We start from the raw sequence: 17,322 nt of genomic DNA, 5'->3' as shown, positions 1-17,322 counted from the left end.
AGAGCCTTCTTCCCTGGCTCAACCAACAATACAAACTCCTGTACTCATAGGGCTCAGCCTGCAGGCAGTCGAACCACTCATCCTGAGCTGAGCTCTCGGTGGACACCAGCTCTACCCGGTCTTCCACAGGCTGTGTGCAGTCCTGCATTATCATTCTCAACATTAGCTGCTGGCTCTGTAGGCGGATCCATGAGTCAGCGCAAACAAATTCCTGGTATCTAATGTACTCGCCTTGGCTCGGTTTTCCGGTATCGAAGCGAACAAGTGAATGACTACTGCCAAACAAGGTATGAGTAAGTCTCTCACTCAGTGAGTTGAATAATGTAGAAGTGTTTTATTGTGGTCAGGGCTGTGTAAACTATTGTGGCCACACGCTCATTGGAATTCACCTTATAGGCTTTTCAATGAAACTCATAAGTGTGCCAGGGTTTCTTTATATTTTCAAAGTTAGAATAACAAAAACCTTATTTCTGAGCATTTTTGAGTTGAAATTAAATAAACATTCTTTCTCTTACACCTTCTCCATTTCCTTCTCTCTTGTGGTTCAGGCCAGGTTGCCATCTGTCTGTGTGAGTGCTGCTGGTGATTCATGATGACTGGGATTTCTCACTAAGTGCTGTTTTACACAGTGTGACTGTAGTGGTAGTGACAGCCACAGGTGATGGCCAGACTTTGAACAACCATGTCATGGCCCGCCTCAGATCAACTAGAGTAATCGACCTCAACCTTTAAACCCCCCTTAATCATCAATTACATGCACAATGATTACACGGCTTGTATGTTTAGTAAGCGGACATGAGATGTAGCAGCAAAGAGTTGAATAATTGGTCCATTTGTACAGCTGATGTGGGATTTGAGCTTGCAACCTTTATACTAGCGAGTCTACTTTTGTAATTACCAGCTACCACTGCCTATATTTGCCCTTGATTTAGAGGCAAAGGTGTCCCCTGCATTAATGAACCGCTGATCCACTCTCGTTGAGATTTCACACTTGGACGAGCCAATCATTATAATGGAGAAGGCTGAAGGGTGCAGTGACAGATCCCTGTATGCAAGTATGACGACTAAAGCTTATTAGTGCTGTTTCTGATTCCTCGGCGCTGAGTCATTAGCATGTCAATAGAGGGGACATAGGCGGATGTGGGACATTTTCAAAGAGCTGGTCGGTCACAAGCATTTGGATTTTTGTTCCGAGAAATATTTGCCAAATTAATGTGCTGTGAGAAATTGCATTATTCATTAGGCATGTTGAAGCTTCAGTGAAGCTCCGTTAGCGGGGAACCAGGCAACCGTTCAGTCTAATTAACAAGCAGCGTGTCTGGAGAGCCTGCCGCAGCCTGGCCCTTAACTGTGAGGAGGAAGAAGCAGCACAGTCACAGTCACCGTCATAGTGAAATACACAGTCGCACAAATGTTTAAACACTAATGCCTGCACACAAATTAAATGTTATCTCGGCAGCGTGAACAGAAACATACATAACCTAGTTTTCTTCTCAAAAGTAGAGCAACTTCCACAAACCACAAAGTGAACAGGCTGCTGTTTGATGTTTTGTTAACACCTCCTAGACAAACTCAACCATCCAGCTGCAACTTAATTATTTTTCCAACATTTTACTGCCTTGTCACAAACTATAAAAGCAAATAATCTCCTGCGTTGGAGATATGTCTACATTGGAAAGTTATTAAGATTTAATATCGCCCAATAGAACCCCTTAGATCTTGGATCTAGTTTCCTCATGTACCCAGTGGACCACTCCCTGCTCTCTGACCGCAGGCACTGGAGCCCCGCTGATAATGACTTCTTCATGGGATTTATGGTGTTGTGGGAGCTACTGTTGGTTCTTGGAGACTTTAGAAAGCATTGCTGTCTTCTTGACAGATCTTCGTTCAGATCTGTCAAGACGAAAGCTTTCGAAGATACAGTCAGGAGCAGTTAAAGAGATAAGGCTAGGCCAGGCCTGTCAGTTTTGCTATGTAACAGAACATCTTGGCAAATATCCCTTATATTTGCCCGAGGTCTAAGTTGGTCCTAGCTTGTACAGGTGTTTTAAACAGGGATTAGCACAGTTTAATCTTTAAAGCAACTTTTGCTGTTAGGAAAAGTTGTGATGTTTTAAAACGAGATGTTAAGTAGTCAAAGAATACTTGATCATGCAAATTACAATGACAAAAAAGACAAACAGTGCAGGTACAAGAGAAGAGAATGAGAAATATAAAAGTAACTGAGTGACAACTGTAAAAAGCCTCGTTCATTAAAGTTCTATGTAGGGAAGCTTTCCGGAGCCCCGAGGCTATGACTGCAAAAGCTCGCTCATCGTTAATGATGATGATGATGGTTTTTTCCACACAGTTGGTTGCTTTCAGCACCACCTGGGTACTTCTGGCCAAATTTAAGCACTTGCATAAGCAATGATAGATCCCTGAGCCAGATAAGTTGTTTGTATGCGTTTTGAAATGATTAAAGTCCCGGTACAGTATGATTCCTGTGTGTGTGTGTGTGTGTGTGTGTGTGTATCATCACACTTTTGGAGCGAGTGTATAAGCAGGCATTAGACATTTTTCTTGCTGTGTAATAAAGCAGTGACTGAGAATACCCATGTGATTCCTAACAAGATCTCCACAGAGAACCACTTCTAATTACTGAAGCAAAAAGATATCTTTCTGCTATTATGAATAATCGTCGTGCTGCACTCAACCACAGGCATATTCTGGACTTTTGTGTTTGTTTTTGCTCTCATCGGTCCTTGAGCACATAAACTATGCTCACTTGTTGGCTGAAACACTGGACGACGAAGAAGGGGGAGGAGGAATAAAGAATGCAAAACGGGAGGCGAGGGAGGACAAAAGAAAGTGTCTGTCCTCCATTTTATTAGTTTTATCTGCGGTAACATGTGGACACAGCAGAATGGCACTAAAAGCTGGCGTGGCACGGCAGACGACCAAGCGATGCCAGGGGCCACAAAAGAGGCAACACTGTCTGCTGAGTGTGGAACCGGGACAACAATAGTGTCTCTGCAGTACAGATGAGACCAGGCTGCTCGGTGCCAGCGTGTTACTGGCTCTTTGAGTGTTTGTGTGTCTCTGCCAACCTGGACCAGAGTGGCACAGAGGACTCCGCTTCTCCCAGCACTGTTCATTGTTCTCTAACAGCACTGTCTAACCCATTATGTACACTTTACCCAGCCTGGTCCAGGGTCTTATTTTCTCTGTTGATACTGATAGGGATAACTGTTTGTCCACTTTTTGTTGTGTTCCTGTGTGTTGTGTGCAATGTACACTCTTCCCTTTACTCTTGCCATTGTTCCCTGGACTACTGTTGCTGCAGAGATAGCACAGTAATCACCCTGAGCTGGAGCAGCATCTCATAAAGATAGGCCTAAATGGCACGTCTGCTCGCAGACACACTTACACATACAGGCTCGTACATGAATGCAACCATACCCAACCTTTGACCATTGTACCAGCATGACACAGTGTTCTGTGCTGCCCTCGCTCACAGACACATTACACACCCAGTAAGCATACTCTTCATGTAGCCTAAGGGCTCAGGTGTTGAGAAGCTACAGTACATGTATAACCTCGTGTGGAATTTTTCCTGATAAGCTCAACTCTTTTCCACATGTTTCTCAACACTGCTCATGACTAACAGATTTGAATATTTTCAAAAGGAATTCGAGGGCTAAGGGTGTGTCTGTCCAGCTGCATGAGTGTTTGTGCTTGCGTGTGTGTGTTTTTTTTGGGGTATTAGTGTCTAATTTTTGGATTCTTCTCATGTGTAAGGAAGAAAAAGCAGATAGTGGGTGTCTCCCATGCTGTAGTTCTGGCATATGGACACTTCTCTGTGCCCAGCTTGTCCAAAAAGGCCCATTAATTCACAGCCCAACACTGTTGCTCACACCGGATGGCACACAGGCGAGCTGCATCAAGCCCAGGGCTGCGTCGCTTACCACTTCTGCCTCGAGACGAATTCAGCGAGGAGCCGGGAGGCTGTTATTGAAGATAGACAGACAGAGGCACAGACAGGGTGATGAAAGACGCAAAGCGGGTTAGCTGGATGGGTGAGCGATGATGAGAGGGGAGAGGAGGGAATAGCACATGGCTCCAATCACTGCTCTTTTCTCTACCACTCTTTATCTGTCTATCTGTCAGACTTCTCTTACCCCCACGTTTATTCTCTCTCTGTCTCATTTGCTCACTGTCTGTCCTCTTCACTGTCTGTCTTTCTCTCCCTTTCATCACGCAGTATGGCTAGTCTTTTTTATTAATTCAACTTAAGCTCCTCAAGTGGCTTTTTTTGGTGTGGATGTGCTCGTGTCTGAGCCTGGAGTGTGATATTTTTGATTGCTTCAGTCTCCTTATTACCTCCAAAGTGGTACATTTTCTTGATGCCTTTCCTCCTGAGAAAAACACATGACGAACCAGAGCTCAGAGTTTCACTGAAACTGTTTCTTGTGTTGTTCTGGGTGGGTGGGGCTTGGGTGAAAGTAGAGGTGGGCGTTTGGGATGTGTTTTTCTGTTTTGGTGGTGACCTGAGGTTTAAAGGGTGGGGTGTGGAAGTGTGAGTGTTGTCATATGGATAAAATTATGCGTTTCGGATAACTTTAGTGGCTTAGATTAGAATGGGTGCACACACACAGCTATGAACACGTGCAAAGCAGTCTGCAGCCTGTGTTTGTCGACAGCATTTGCATGTTGACTCTGAAACCAAACTTTGCACATGTAGAGTCACCCTCATTTTGGGATAGCAAACATGTTGATTGACAGACTGTTTGGCTTCTGCAGTATTTTGAACATTATGTCAGCCCCCATCATTGTTGTTCAGAGCCGACGTCGATGGTACGCTTCACGATTCTAAGACTTCGTTTCACAAACAGTATAAAGGTGCCTCTCCTCCATCTGTATTTCAATGAGAAGTGACACAGGACTCCAGAGCTGCGCTGTGAAAAGGAGCTGGGTCAGGCGGATGTCTGGTTCTCAGTGTTGTTATGCCTGTGACAAAGAGAATAGACAGCAACCTGAGACTCATAGGCCTGTTTGTTTCCTGTTAGTGCAGATTATCACATTTCACCAGCCAGGAGGGACAAGAACTAAGCATCATGGGAGAGTGACATTCTGGGAGATGTTTGTGTGTTTGTGTTCTCGTTTAATGAGATTGTTACGGTACATAGGGATCTTGGACAGATACAGAAACCTTTAGGTGGGGTACTGCCTGCAAGTTTATTCTTCAGCGAGCATGCAAATTGTGTCAAATCCAGTTAGGTAGGACCTATTTTCCCTATGCACACAGGCATGTATTTGACAAAAATCTCAAGAGTTCATCCTCTGTTAAAGCTATGTAAACAGTTTCCTCTCAGTTTACTCTAAGGTATGAAGATGCTTTTGCAAAGAGGAAAGTTTGGCCCTGGCCAGTAAGGTAGCATTCCTATGCATGGGGCTTAACGACTTTAAGTATTTCTTCCTGTTCACCTCTGCGTCTTTTAAAAAGAAGCCTCAAAGCAAAAGTAAATGATTGTCTGCTGACTCTGTGACTCAACCAGTTAGGCTTAATTATGTATTGCGACACAGCACACTCTGTACCCTCTAAAAGATCCACATCTCAGCTGTGTTGAAATTTCTGCTGTTTGATTTCAGTAAGCACTCCCTTTTTTATATCAACTTTCTCCCCCATATGAAATCACCGCGCTCGCATAACTCAAAAGAATTTCTACCACATGTGATCATCCGTCTCTATCTCCCGCTTGTTTCCTGTGATCTCTATCTGCTGGGTTCAGTCTCTGAGCTTGTGCCGTCATTCCCTCCGTATGTGGTGTCACGTTGAGCTGTGTGATGTTGTTGCCACATCAGATTGGCTGTTGCTCCCCAGCAGAGTTTGTGTTTGGCGTCTAAACAGCGGAGGAGTAATGGTGGCGTGGGGGGGCAGCCAGGTCAGCGGCAGAGGAGGGGCGGGGCGAGGGCTTTGTTAAGAAAAACAGGAATTCTTCCGGCTGGCAGATGAAGTCAGTGCATTCCTCCAAAGCAGCTCCCTATAGGCAGCCAGTGGAGCAGAGCCAGGCACTGAATGAGGGGCAAGATAATGGTGGGGCTCAGTATTAAACACCTCCCATTGAGAACCGCAGAGACAGACAGAAAGAGAACACCATCTGTCTGACTCTGGGTGAAGAGTTGTCTTTAACCCACCTAGGCTACAAAGTTTCATTTACTGTGCCAAGTTCTATAGATAATCCTACCACCGCCTGAGGCATTTCACTTTTTATGAGCACTGCGGTATTTTATTACCTTGTTTTGAAGCTTAGCTATAAAAAAAAAAAAGAAGCACAGACAGACGGAGGGAGGACTGAACATAATATTCATTTAGGTTAAACCTGCTGCCCAGACGCGTGTTAGGCAACCTGCTGATCTGCTCTCTGAAGTCTGATGAGACCCAGTTCTGGTCCTGCTGAGGGGGGGGATCAAACCGAGGGACACAAACACACACAGACACACACTTGTTCTATCTCTCCTGCCGTGTTTCTATGTATTTCTACCCCGCACAAACACCCTCTCCCAAACATAGACACACTTGAGTTGCTCCACTTTCCCTGTCCGTTCCCCTCGGCAGTAAGCTATCATAACAGCTTTGAAGGAGGGCAGCAGAGCGTTTAATTGGGTTACAGATTGGCATTTATGCTTCCAGGTCCACAAGATACTGCCGGGGCTCTTAACTAACCACTAGGAACTTAACAAAATGCTACACTGCTCTACCCCTCGGCTGCTGGTCTCGAAATTTACAATTCAATCATACTCTCACTCAGCACAGAACATTTCTGACGTCAGCACTGTTTGGTGTAGAAACTGGTATTTCAACAAAATGACTAACAATTGAAGGTGCCGTGTGTGTGTGTGTGTGTGTGTGTGTGTGTGTGTGTGTGTGTGACATCTTCCAGTGTGTTTTGTTTAGGTTAGCAACAAGTTATGTCACATGTTGGGATAAGATTACATCATTATCAGTGAAGCCTGGACAAACCTGGTGTGGTGTCTTTTTTGTGAAGAGCTTGCCATTGTTACTACACTGACAAAAAAATCTCCTCTTACAACAGGAAAACTGGATTTTCTGGATTAATCACGACTTGTATCAGCACACCTCCAACATGACTCTCTGTTCTTGTCTTTTAGAATCAGTGCCATGCGGTGTTGAGTTGAGTGAAGCCAAGCTGAAGTGATCTGTTTTGAAGCCCATCTTACCCCTCACCCTGTCCTGCTCGGTCCCAGATGGAGCTCAAAGTGTGGGTGGACGGAGTGGTGCGGGTCGTGTGCGGCCTGTCTGAGGAGACGTCCTGCCAGGATGTAGTCATCGCTCTGGCCCAGGCCATTGGTGAGTACCTCAAAATGTTCAATCATCCTCCAAGCTGCTAACAGGCCAGCAAAGAGAATCCGATGCAGACAAATCAACTTGTACATGCTAAGGTTGCAGCAATCCGCTTCTTGCTCTCACCTTGTCATTCTCCACCGACCCGAATTGAGCACTCTGTTGGATTGTCAGCAGGTCAGTTTGGATTTGAGCCGGCTCTCTGTCCCTGTATCCTCCGGCTTTATTCAAGCCTTACGCTGCAGCGGCGTTGAACAACATAAATCCAGATTTAGCACTCTCCTCCTTCCATGAGTGAGCTGCCTGCCAAGTCATCAGGGAGGGTTTGTCCTAATTTCAAGGTCCTTGTGGAAACTTCAGTTTATTTGAACATTTTTTACATGTTGTGCGAGTCTTACGCAGCAGCCTTTTATTCCAGTCCACGGAGGCAGAGATTTAAAGGTATCAGCATCATCACACTGTGTCTGATGTCATTTGTTCACTTGGTGTTACTTGCGTAAAAGTGCAAGGAGGAGTCCAACCAACTGCTGTAATTACACTAAAGGAGAAGAAAGGTCTCGGCAGATTTATGTAATACACTTTTTTGTAAAAGCTGAGTGTCCTGCAGCGTCTTTGGTTTGATAAGGTGGTGTTTATGTTGTCTTTCAGTTTATGGGTTTATTTCTTTGTACTCACTCTGTGTCTCTCTCTGTCCCCAGGTCAGACAGGCCGTTATGTTCTGATCCAGCGTCTTAGAGATACAGAGAGGCAACTGTTGGCCACAGAGAAGCCTCTGGAGTCTCTGGCTAAGTTAGGCCAACATGGCAGTGAAGTTCAGTTCTTCCTGCGCCGCACTGGCCCTAGCAGCAGTGATGGACCCAACTCAAAACAGGACAGACCAACTCCACCCCTGCTGCCCAAGCATCCTGAGCCAGAGCCTTCAAAACGCAGCCAACCTAAGAAAGCACTCACCTTTAACTTGGGGCCATCCACCTCTCCTAAAACCAAAGCCAAACAGTTAAAGAGGTCTCCTCGGGACTCTCCAGAGCAAAGAACCTCCCCCTCCCCTTCCCCCAGCCCCGTATTCCCTCACGTGCCATCCCCATCTCCATCACCACCTATAGGCCCATCCAAAGAGGAGGTCTTTAGGAAGGTTCTTCAACAACAGGAGAGACTGAGGGCTATGGAGGCCCAGCTAGAAGCCCTAGAGAGGGAGTCACATACCTGGGAGCGTCCCTACCCATCTCCATGTCCCTCACCAGTTTCTGACGCTCGCTTGCAAGAAGAGTTGGACGCTCTGGAGATAGCGATGCGTAGGAACCAGGCAGAGCTTGCCCACGAGCAGTACTGGGAGGAAGAGCTTCAGGCAGAGGTGGAGCGAGAGCGAGGAATGAGGAGGAAACTGGGGGAGCTCCACGCCAAGCTCGACGACTGTGGACGGCGGCTCCACGAGTTCTCCGTTCGCTCCGCTCAGCTGGAGCAAGAGATCCAGCGGGAAAGCCAGACTGAAGGGAAAGCCGCCAGCAGACCAGAGGAATCCCTCGATGCTGTGAAGGTGGAGCTCCAGAGCCGGGAGGCTCACGGGACAGAGCTGGAGGAGCAGCTATCTGAGACTGAAAAGGCTCTGGGGAAGGCAGAGTCTCTGCTGCAGGTAAGGAGAGAGGTGACGGTTCAGGAGAAAGGGCTATAAATCCACATCAGCCCGAGTGTTGTTATTTGAGGGATGTAGCACAGACCCTCTTCTAGCCATACTGTAAACCTGTATCCCTCTCCTACCTGCATACCACAGCAGACAAACAGCACTGCAGAGACACTTGAACACATGATTTATTATGGCATTTTTATATATAAATAATTATTCAAGACATTATGATGACATGAATACTGTATGCTCATACCTACCTGGTATGAAAATGTTTTGTCTCAAGAACTATTTAGAGTCTAGCCAAACTGGTTAGGCAGATATCATCTTGTATTCAGGTATCATCTTGTATAAATGTTCCTGAACACGTGGTTACTAACAGTGTTTCTATTTCCTTGCCAATATCTACATGTTTTTGTACCCTGTGTATGGAAAAGAGATTAAAGAGGACTGACTCGTAGAACAAGAGCCCCTTTATTGGATCTAATCAGCCTTAACGTATGGTAGTTTGTGGTGTCATTGTTTGTTTACTTTTGGCGGTTGTCATAGACGCAGCTGTATCAATAAAAGCCTAACCCAGTTTTAAGCGAACCTCAAGTCTCCTCATAATCCACATGAAACGCAAGACTCTGGTATCCACTTCATGAAGCTCTCTCAGACTAGTCCCAGCCAGGGGAGTGCAGAAAATTAAATTCCTCTTTTATTGTAGTATGGTTGAGGGCATTTTGAATGTTTTGCCACAAGGAAATGGAGTACAGTGAAAACATTTGTAGTGCAGTGTTTCCATGTCTTCATTAGCAAAGACCAGCCAGACTGAAAGACCTTTGTGTCCCGCTCTCAGTTCACCGGGCTACGAGTAATAACTCGCAAACTGGCTGGAAAACTGATTAAAACATAACGATAAGCTCATTTGCTTTTCAGTCGGTCATCCTCATGGGGATGTGTCTGACTCTGGGGTTGAACACAACAGATTTAGTGCCTGATTGATGGAACAGAAAGGGACTGTGTCATGATCAATTTGCCAATTATATAGAAAGCATCCTGCTGCAGAACAAAGTTATTAGGCTCTTGTTTTTTCACGCATCCTGATATAGGTACCATCATGTCATAGCAGGACTGCAACACTGTATAATCCAAAACAGGCATTCTGCCACCCAGGCAGTTGTCACCTGAAAGTAATACGAGGCTTGTATTTCCTGTTAATGACATGTTAATAATAAAGTTCAATCCATAGTAATGGAAAGCATGTCCACATGTGTCAGTCATCAGTCAGCTGATGGTTCAAGGCTGCCAGCCGTGTGTTTAAGTGTTGGTGGTGATGAGCGCAGTGTTCCTGTCATTAGGCTAATGGAGGCAGACCTGCAGGTGTGAACTGTCTCAGCAGGCTGCCTCAGTCCAACATCAATTACACACACACACACACACACACACACACACAGGCAATGGGGTTGAGGACTGTAGCATACTGCTGCTGCTTCCTGTACTGTGTGCAGACACATTGATTTAAGCACAAATGGATAGTCGATTAAGACTAATTGAATGGCCTGTTTGTGTGCATCACAGTTAAATCTGTGGGCGCAAAGGTGATGCCAGCGTCTCTCAACTCTACGTTTGATGGATGCCTCAGCCCCATGGCATCTGGGTGTTTAGGACAACGTGGAAAATGCAGCAGGCAAATTAGTTTTGTTACATATCAACCTATATAAGTACGCCTCAGGCTGGTGGAATGAGGAAAAAATGTCTATGGTAGTTTTGGGATGATGGGTTGTAGGCAATAGTCTCTTTGAGTGACTTGACACTAGACTCGTAGGCTCTGCTGCCCCCTTATGGTGAAAAGTCACCTGGCATTTACAGTAGAAATAATGCAACCTAAAGGCAAAATACAGGAGTCATGTCTTCTGAATACATTAATACATTCTGCTGTCGGTGTGTTTTTTGTACACGTATCATTAAAATCATGCAGGACATAATTATATCTACTGATTAACAGGCGTGTTTAGCTCACCCCATTTCCATGTGCTGCGCCCATCTACGGGCAAACAAGGTGTTAGTGTTAAGTGAGTCAGAGCTGACTGACGTGAGCTCTGAATCGTCCTTTGTTTGCCCTGCTGATCCATGTTCTTTTTCCATCTCAGGCCAAACAGGAGGAGCTGGAGGAGCTGAATAAGGAGCTGAGGCAGTGTAACCTGCAGCAGTTTATCCAACAGACAGGTGTCCTGCCGGCACATACCCACTCACGCACAGAGCTTCAGGAGCAGCTGGAGCAGTTAGAGCTGGCACATCTCCTGCAGGATGGATACAGGAATGGAAGTATGGAAGCAAAAAAATATATTAAAGCTCAAACTCAATACTGTATACTCGTCTGTTAAGGTCAGATGGCTTTAAATTAAACATTTTTCTCTCTCTCCATCAGGCCCCAGTGTAACCCAACTGGAATCCCCGCCTCGCCCCACTGCCAAACAGTTCCTGGGACATCCACGCAACCTGCAAAACCCTCTAGTGTCCAGTCTCAACCCTGAGGGTGTGTATGTGTGAGACCCTGCTGCTTCCCAAGTCCACCCTGCTCTGCTCCTCTCCTGCCCTGCCCGTCCCCTGGTCCCAGAGCCCCTTGCCCCCCCCCCCCCTACTTTCTACCCCAGCTTGATTGGGTTTAAGGCTACAGCTGCCTTTTTTGGTGTTGGGTAGTGGAAGCATCTGTCTGGTGGAGGTCCATGCTACTTCTCAGCAGCTACCTTTAAAGGCTGAAAGACTTCTCCTGTGTGCCTCTCAGTCTTCTGCTGGTTCCTTCCTCTAACTTTCTACAGCTGATTTAACACATTCCTCTTTCCCTTTTCTCACATTCGCTTTAAGTCTGTGGGCCTATCTGTCCTTTCATGTTGTCTCTACGCCCTCCTCTGTCACTGTTTGCTTCTGGACTAACAGTAGCTGCTTTGGTTATACTTTAATACATCTGGGAACTTGCTCTTCTAACTCCCTCCCTCTGTAATACAGAGCGGCCTTCCCACCCTCTAGTCAACAACCGTCTCCCGACAGCTGCTTTTTCCATCGTATCTCCATGTAACACATCGGTCGCGCTGGGAATGACTGTAGCAGACATTCTGATTGTAGCATTGTTTTTATACTGTGACATGGAAAGATGTGAGATCAATGCCATTTCAGTTTGCCTTTTATGTATGGATACTATTTATATGTGAGGGGGTGGGGTGTATCTATACAATGCCTTGTACTTTGGTGACGCTTGACATCCAAAGAGCAAGAGCCTTTCACAGAAGGGCTCTGCAAAAATTATATTGCACTGTCCCATTCTCTTCCTGTGTGAAGCCTCGGCCCTGGTTCGCCTACAGAGAAATGTATCCTTCTGTTCTCTCTCTCTCTCTCTCCGCTCTGCTTGAAGACAATTTATTTTGGGAGCTTATAGCTTTTGCCAGTCTATTTTTATCAAGCTCTGTGCTAAAAGAAGGGATACATTTCACAAGTAGCGCAACAGGGCTGTGGTTTGTTAAGATATCTTTCTTTTCCTCTGTTGGGATGGTTCTGTTGCTGTCATCACACCTAACATTTGACCTGTCATAACTTGTATTGTGCCTCAGTGTACTGTAGATTTAGGATGAGCTTACTTACATAAGCCCAAATAACAAACATCAAGCGAACAAGGGAAGCTGCTGGTTTCAGTGCTTTTAGCGTCATTACCTTTATCCACAAATAACCACCTGAACCAATATTTACTTTATCATAGCACTTAGCATCTTATTATGTGTCTCTGTTATGCTGACAGGTCAAAGTGACGTGTGTTTGAGTGTGCACTCTCCTTACCGTCTACAGTGTGGTGTTTTCTTTGTGGGATTAGACAACCGCTCCTTGCTTGGTAAACTACAGACATCTCAATGCCTGTTATAGAAACATGCTTGAAATTCTGTCCTAAAAATGCCACATTGGCTAAAAGACTTCAGTCACAGTCCAGAACCCTCCATGGGTAAAGGAATTAACCCTGGTCTTTTGTCAGCGAGTGCTGCTTCTCATTGGCATGTGTGAATATCAGGATTGACCCCAGTCTGTCCTGCTGTGTATTAGCTGAACAACAACAACAAAAATTTTTTTCCAAACAAAGGGATCATCATCCCCACTTATTTTTGTGTGTCTTGCAGTCCTGACATCCCGAGAGTCGTCATGGAGATAAAACACGGACCGCAGGGCCAAAGGAAAGTTGTTCACTGTTCTGTCACCGTCACCTCTAATTTAACCCCCTTTCTTTGTAACTCATTATTTAATCGACCATGATATACATACTGTATATACATAAGACAAATATATTTACAGAGTTTTGCTACTGTAAACACTGCAAAGTATCTGTATGAAATGTAAAATAATTTAGAAACCTTTTACCTAGAGCAATTATTACTATTACTGTGTATTTAAATATAATAAACATGTGCATTGTGTTTTAGATAATCTCTTGTCGAGTGATTTGTTTTTCTCTACCCATCCTTGTGACTGCATTAACTACAGTAGGAGTGGAGGTGCATTTGGAGAACCCTGCAGTGAATAATTAAGACAACCACCACACACTTTCTGAAAATGACAGGGCCATGAAGCTCCTATGTGAAATGCATTATGAATATGTTATAGCTACTGAAATATGCATGCTCTCCTCATTGCTTGTGGTACAGTGGGTCCTGTGATGCCGAATCATCGCTGGGCATTTTAAAGCTGGTATTCACAAGTGGCTGATTGGAATTTCACAAAGTGCATCTGTGGATGCAGAGGGAAATGTGGCAGACATCCTGGGATCGCAGCCTCTGCTGATAGGGTCGATCTAACAGTATATCTAAGTGACATGTGACCTGTGATCATTTACAAGAGCTGACTGAGTAGCTGTGACTGTTAACGTGTTGATTGTTTTGAGGTTCATTGTGTGATATAAATTGTAATATGACCAGCTGCAATATCCAAAACACAGGAGCTGTAATTTTTTGATAAAGGTTAAATGTGTCACAGCATACCATTACAAATGAAGCATTGTGGTGACACAGAGATGCCCTGGCCTTCAAATCATATTCTAGATGCAAGCGATCAGGCTTGTTTGATACAGACCCAAGCAACTGCAATATCTGTCAAATAATCCCCATGTGATTTTTTAAATTTCGGCATATCCAGCAGCCCTGGCTAATAGCAGTGAATAGCATATTTTTCTTTAGCTGCATTGGACATCAGTTGATGTATATGTTCTCTTCTTCCCTCTTCGTAACACTGACAACAAAACAGCTCTTTGTTTTGTTATATTATGTCATTGCTTATTAAAAATCAAACTCTGGCCTGGTAGGATAAACACACAGTTGCACAACTACGGGCTTCTGGACAGCACTTCAGTCCTCCACCCCTTTCCTGTTTGTTTACCCTGGAGAGTAAATATGCTGGCTGTCACACACTGAATGATGTTAGCGTCCCCTGCGCTCTGGCTAACCTCTGACCGAAACCCCGTGGATTTCTATAAATACTCATCTGGGTGACATTTGCCAGGTAAAATCCACAGCGTGCATATATTTTGTTATTATTTCAGTATAAACACCAGTTGATTTCTAAAGAGTCATCAAAAATTCCCATTTTTTTTATCAATCATTTCCGCTCTGTGCCACTGTTGTTCACTCTTGAGGAGCGCATGAGATGCCCAGTTTAGATATTATGATTAATTATGCAGAATTGGATTTTACTGAGAAGATTTAGAACTGTCTGGCTTGGCAGGCGTTAGATAAGCTCCAAATCCTTGTTTAGTTCCCACTGTCTGGACAAGCCCACAGCACAATGCAACGCTGACGCCGACCTGTGGACGTGACAGATACTGCATACAAGTCAGAGCACAACGTGTTTCTTACCTACTGCATTCACATTGAAAATCCATGTATATTAAATGCCAGATCATGTGATGTTTAATGATGTAGAGAAAAAATACATTTCTGAAAAAAATTACATTACAAGCAAACCCTTCAGTTTTATTTTCACATGACCTCAGGCCAGTGTTGTTAATGTACTTCCCCCCATTATCCTACATGCAAGGTGAAATACATCCAACCTCACCCACTTCAAATCTAAACCCAGAGGACTCCAATCTCATAAACAGGACATTAACAGATTATGATGATGTTTTAGAGTCAGGACACCACGCTGAGGGAATTATTATTGCTCATACACTCTACATGAACCCCATCCACATCTACTTTAGAAGGTGTCCGGTGAATGTAAAAGCGAGGTGTCGAGAAACGTTTGACCATTTTTGGATGAAAACTGATCGATGTGCATTTATAAAAAAAAAAAGGCAGTCGGTGTGTGGGAAGAAGAACCACCATGTTGTTGGACGGGAGTGAGCATCTGCACGTCCACATTATGATGATGAATTGGGGGCCACAAGTTAATGAGTCTGACATACTGCACTTATCTATTCCTCTGTGTCACAATGAGTCATTATGCACTGATGGGAATGAGACATCCTTAGCCATACCAAGAAATGCATTACACAGGGGAAGGGAAAGTAAGATGCACAATGCCACAGTTGATTTGAGTAGAAACTTTACTTCTTACTTGAGGAATACCTTTTACAAATAAGCATGGTACATGATGTATTTGTACAATCAAATTGGATTTTCAGATTTTTTTAAAATCCAATTTGTTTAAAAACAAGTTCAGTGTCTTTACAGTAGCGCTCATTTTTGCCAGAGGGCCCCCAGGGAGCCTCTCCAAGAACCTTCTGACCTCAAATTTGAAACCAGTGAGTATGACGATGATAATCATGTCTAAACCACACAGATGAAACAGAAACTGAAACAAAACACTCACCAATAGCCTTGCCAGCAAGGTAGCATAAGAGAGAGGTCGACTCTATATAGGAGGCCATGCAAAAAGCCATTGACCCTAAATAAGGAACAGTATGTGAACATAGGAGGAAGTAGGCTACAGTACACATGAGAGCAGTCGTGTTGAGCAGGCCTGTCCCAGCAGTGTGCACAGGACAGGATCAAGGAGTGCTGGGAGATCTAGGTGTTTGTCTGCTCCAGTCTTGGATGAGCCCCAAAAAAACAATTGAGAAGTATTCCCAAAACCAGGTTAGCCGCTGTCACACGCACAGTGGAATTGACAACTGGCACAATGTGCGTTAGTCAGTGGCTTACCTGCTTTTAGATCTGAGATATGAGACAGACAACCATGAGCACACAGAAATCTGTGGAGTGACACAGACATGGGGCTGTGTAATAAAACAGTAATAAATCATGGGGCTTCTAATAATATCATTTACAGCGTTATTAAAATGAATCTACACAGCACAAAATTATATAACAATTAAAATAAATCGCCCAGTTTTTATATCCTCTATTATCCCAACACTGTAACAAACTGTACCACAGAATTATAAATTACAGCTGACATGCAGTCCACGATACAATCAACCGAAATGCTTTCAATTTCACTTGTGAAAAAAGTTCAAAAATAATACACAAATACATCTGACAGCTGTTAATAAATTTATAGAGGAATGAAATTAAATGATAAGCTGGATGTGGCCTGTTCATCCACACCATATAGACAGAATAAAGAATAATGGCAGATAAAGGGAGCTACTTACCACTTCCAAGTTTTCTTTTTGGATTAATTTTAAAAGAAAAAATATGTCATTTTCGCCCACAGGACCGCACCGACCATCTCTCCCAACATCCAGATTGTTTTTTCTCTAAAATAAATCACGGTGCACGGTCAAAGTTAGGTGCATTTTAAGGATATAGTATAGCGCGACGCAGAAGTTGAGTTCACTTGCACTATCCCTACCCTGCCCACTCCCCTGCATCTGCAACCCGACCTGGTTATGCAAATTAGAAAGCGAACTGCCATCGTGTAGAGCCAATAGGATGCCGCGTTTAGTTTAAAGGACACGCCCATTGTGGGTAGCTGACGAATAAACGTTTAACAGAGGTGGGTACTATGAGGCCAGCATGTTCGCTTGACGTGTAGAGTTATAGTTGGGGTGCGGCGCGTTCAGTTCTGCACGTCGTACATTAGGAACGAACCATTCTCTTGTTAACAGTTTGCTGTCCTGGGCGATTATTTATCGCAAACACCGACGTCACACAGGTTTCTTTACCCTTAAATAGATGCCACATGATGCGACAGCTGCCACAGGAGGTGGGATAAGCGAGCTTTGAGCCGCTTTGACAAAGGACACCCCTACCCCTACAGTGCGAAGTGGTTGAACTCGGCTTACTTGTGTACAGTGTTGCCATGAGCAGAGTGTGACTGTGCACGTACCAAGGATGCAGCATGACAGTCTGATCTGGTGATGACGGCGAGGAGGAGGAGGAGGAGGAGGTGGAGG

The 17,322-nt window shown here is 44.5% G+C and overlaps 1 protein-coding gene and 1 long non-coding RNA gene across 4 annotated transcripts in view; one reads left to right on the top strand and one right to left on the bottom strand.

Annotated features, from left to right (window-relative positions):
• Positions 1-13,448, top strand: part of rassf7a (Ras association domain family member 7a) — a 35,127-nt gene extending 21,679 nt beyond the window's left edge. For all 3 annotated transcript variants that reach the window (XM_033635324.2, XM_033635326.2, XM_033635325.2), the window contains 5 exons: positions 7,153-7,351; positions 8,044-8,975; positions 11,102-11,276; positions 11,380-11,487; positions 13,112-13,448. In XM_033635324.2, coding sequence (XP_033491215.1) covers positions 7,249-7,351; positions 8,044-8,975; positions 11,102-11,276; positions 11,380-11,487; positions 13,112-13,143 — 1,350 coding nt within the window. In that variant the 5' untranslated portion in view covers positions 7,153-7,248 and the 3' untranslated portion in view covers positions 13,144-13,448. The remainder of the gene's footprint in view (positions 1-7,152; positions 7,352-8,043; positions 8,976-11,101; positions 11,277-11,379; positions 11,488-13,111) is intronic.
• On the bottom strand, positions 11,796-16,747 carry LOC144463473 (uncharacterized). The gene is made up of 2 exons (XR_013491628.1): positions 16,579-16,747; positions 11,796-16,176 (listed from the first exon to the last, which is right to left on the bottom strand). It is a non-coding gene; the product is annotated as an uncharacterized LOC144463473 (long non-coding RNA).
• Between the last annotated feature and the right edge of the window lie 575 nt (positions 16,748-17,322).

This window comes from Epinephelus lanceolatus, chromosome 5 (genome assembly GCF_041903045.1).
Source record: "Epinephelus lanceolatus isolate andai-2023 chromosome 5, ASM4190304v1, whole genome shotgun sequence".
Classification (NCBI taxonomy): Eukaryota; Metazoa; Chordata; class Actinopteri; order Perciformes; family Serranidae; genus Epinephelus; species Epinephelus lanceolatus.
Note: the sequence above shows the minus strand (reverse complement) of the source record. Positions and strands in the feature narration are given on the sequence as shown.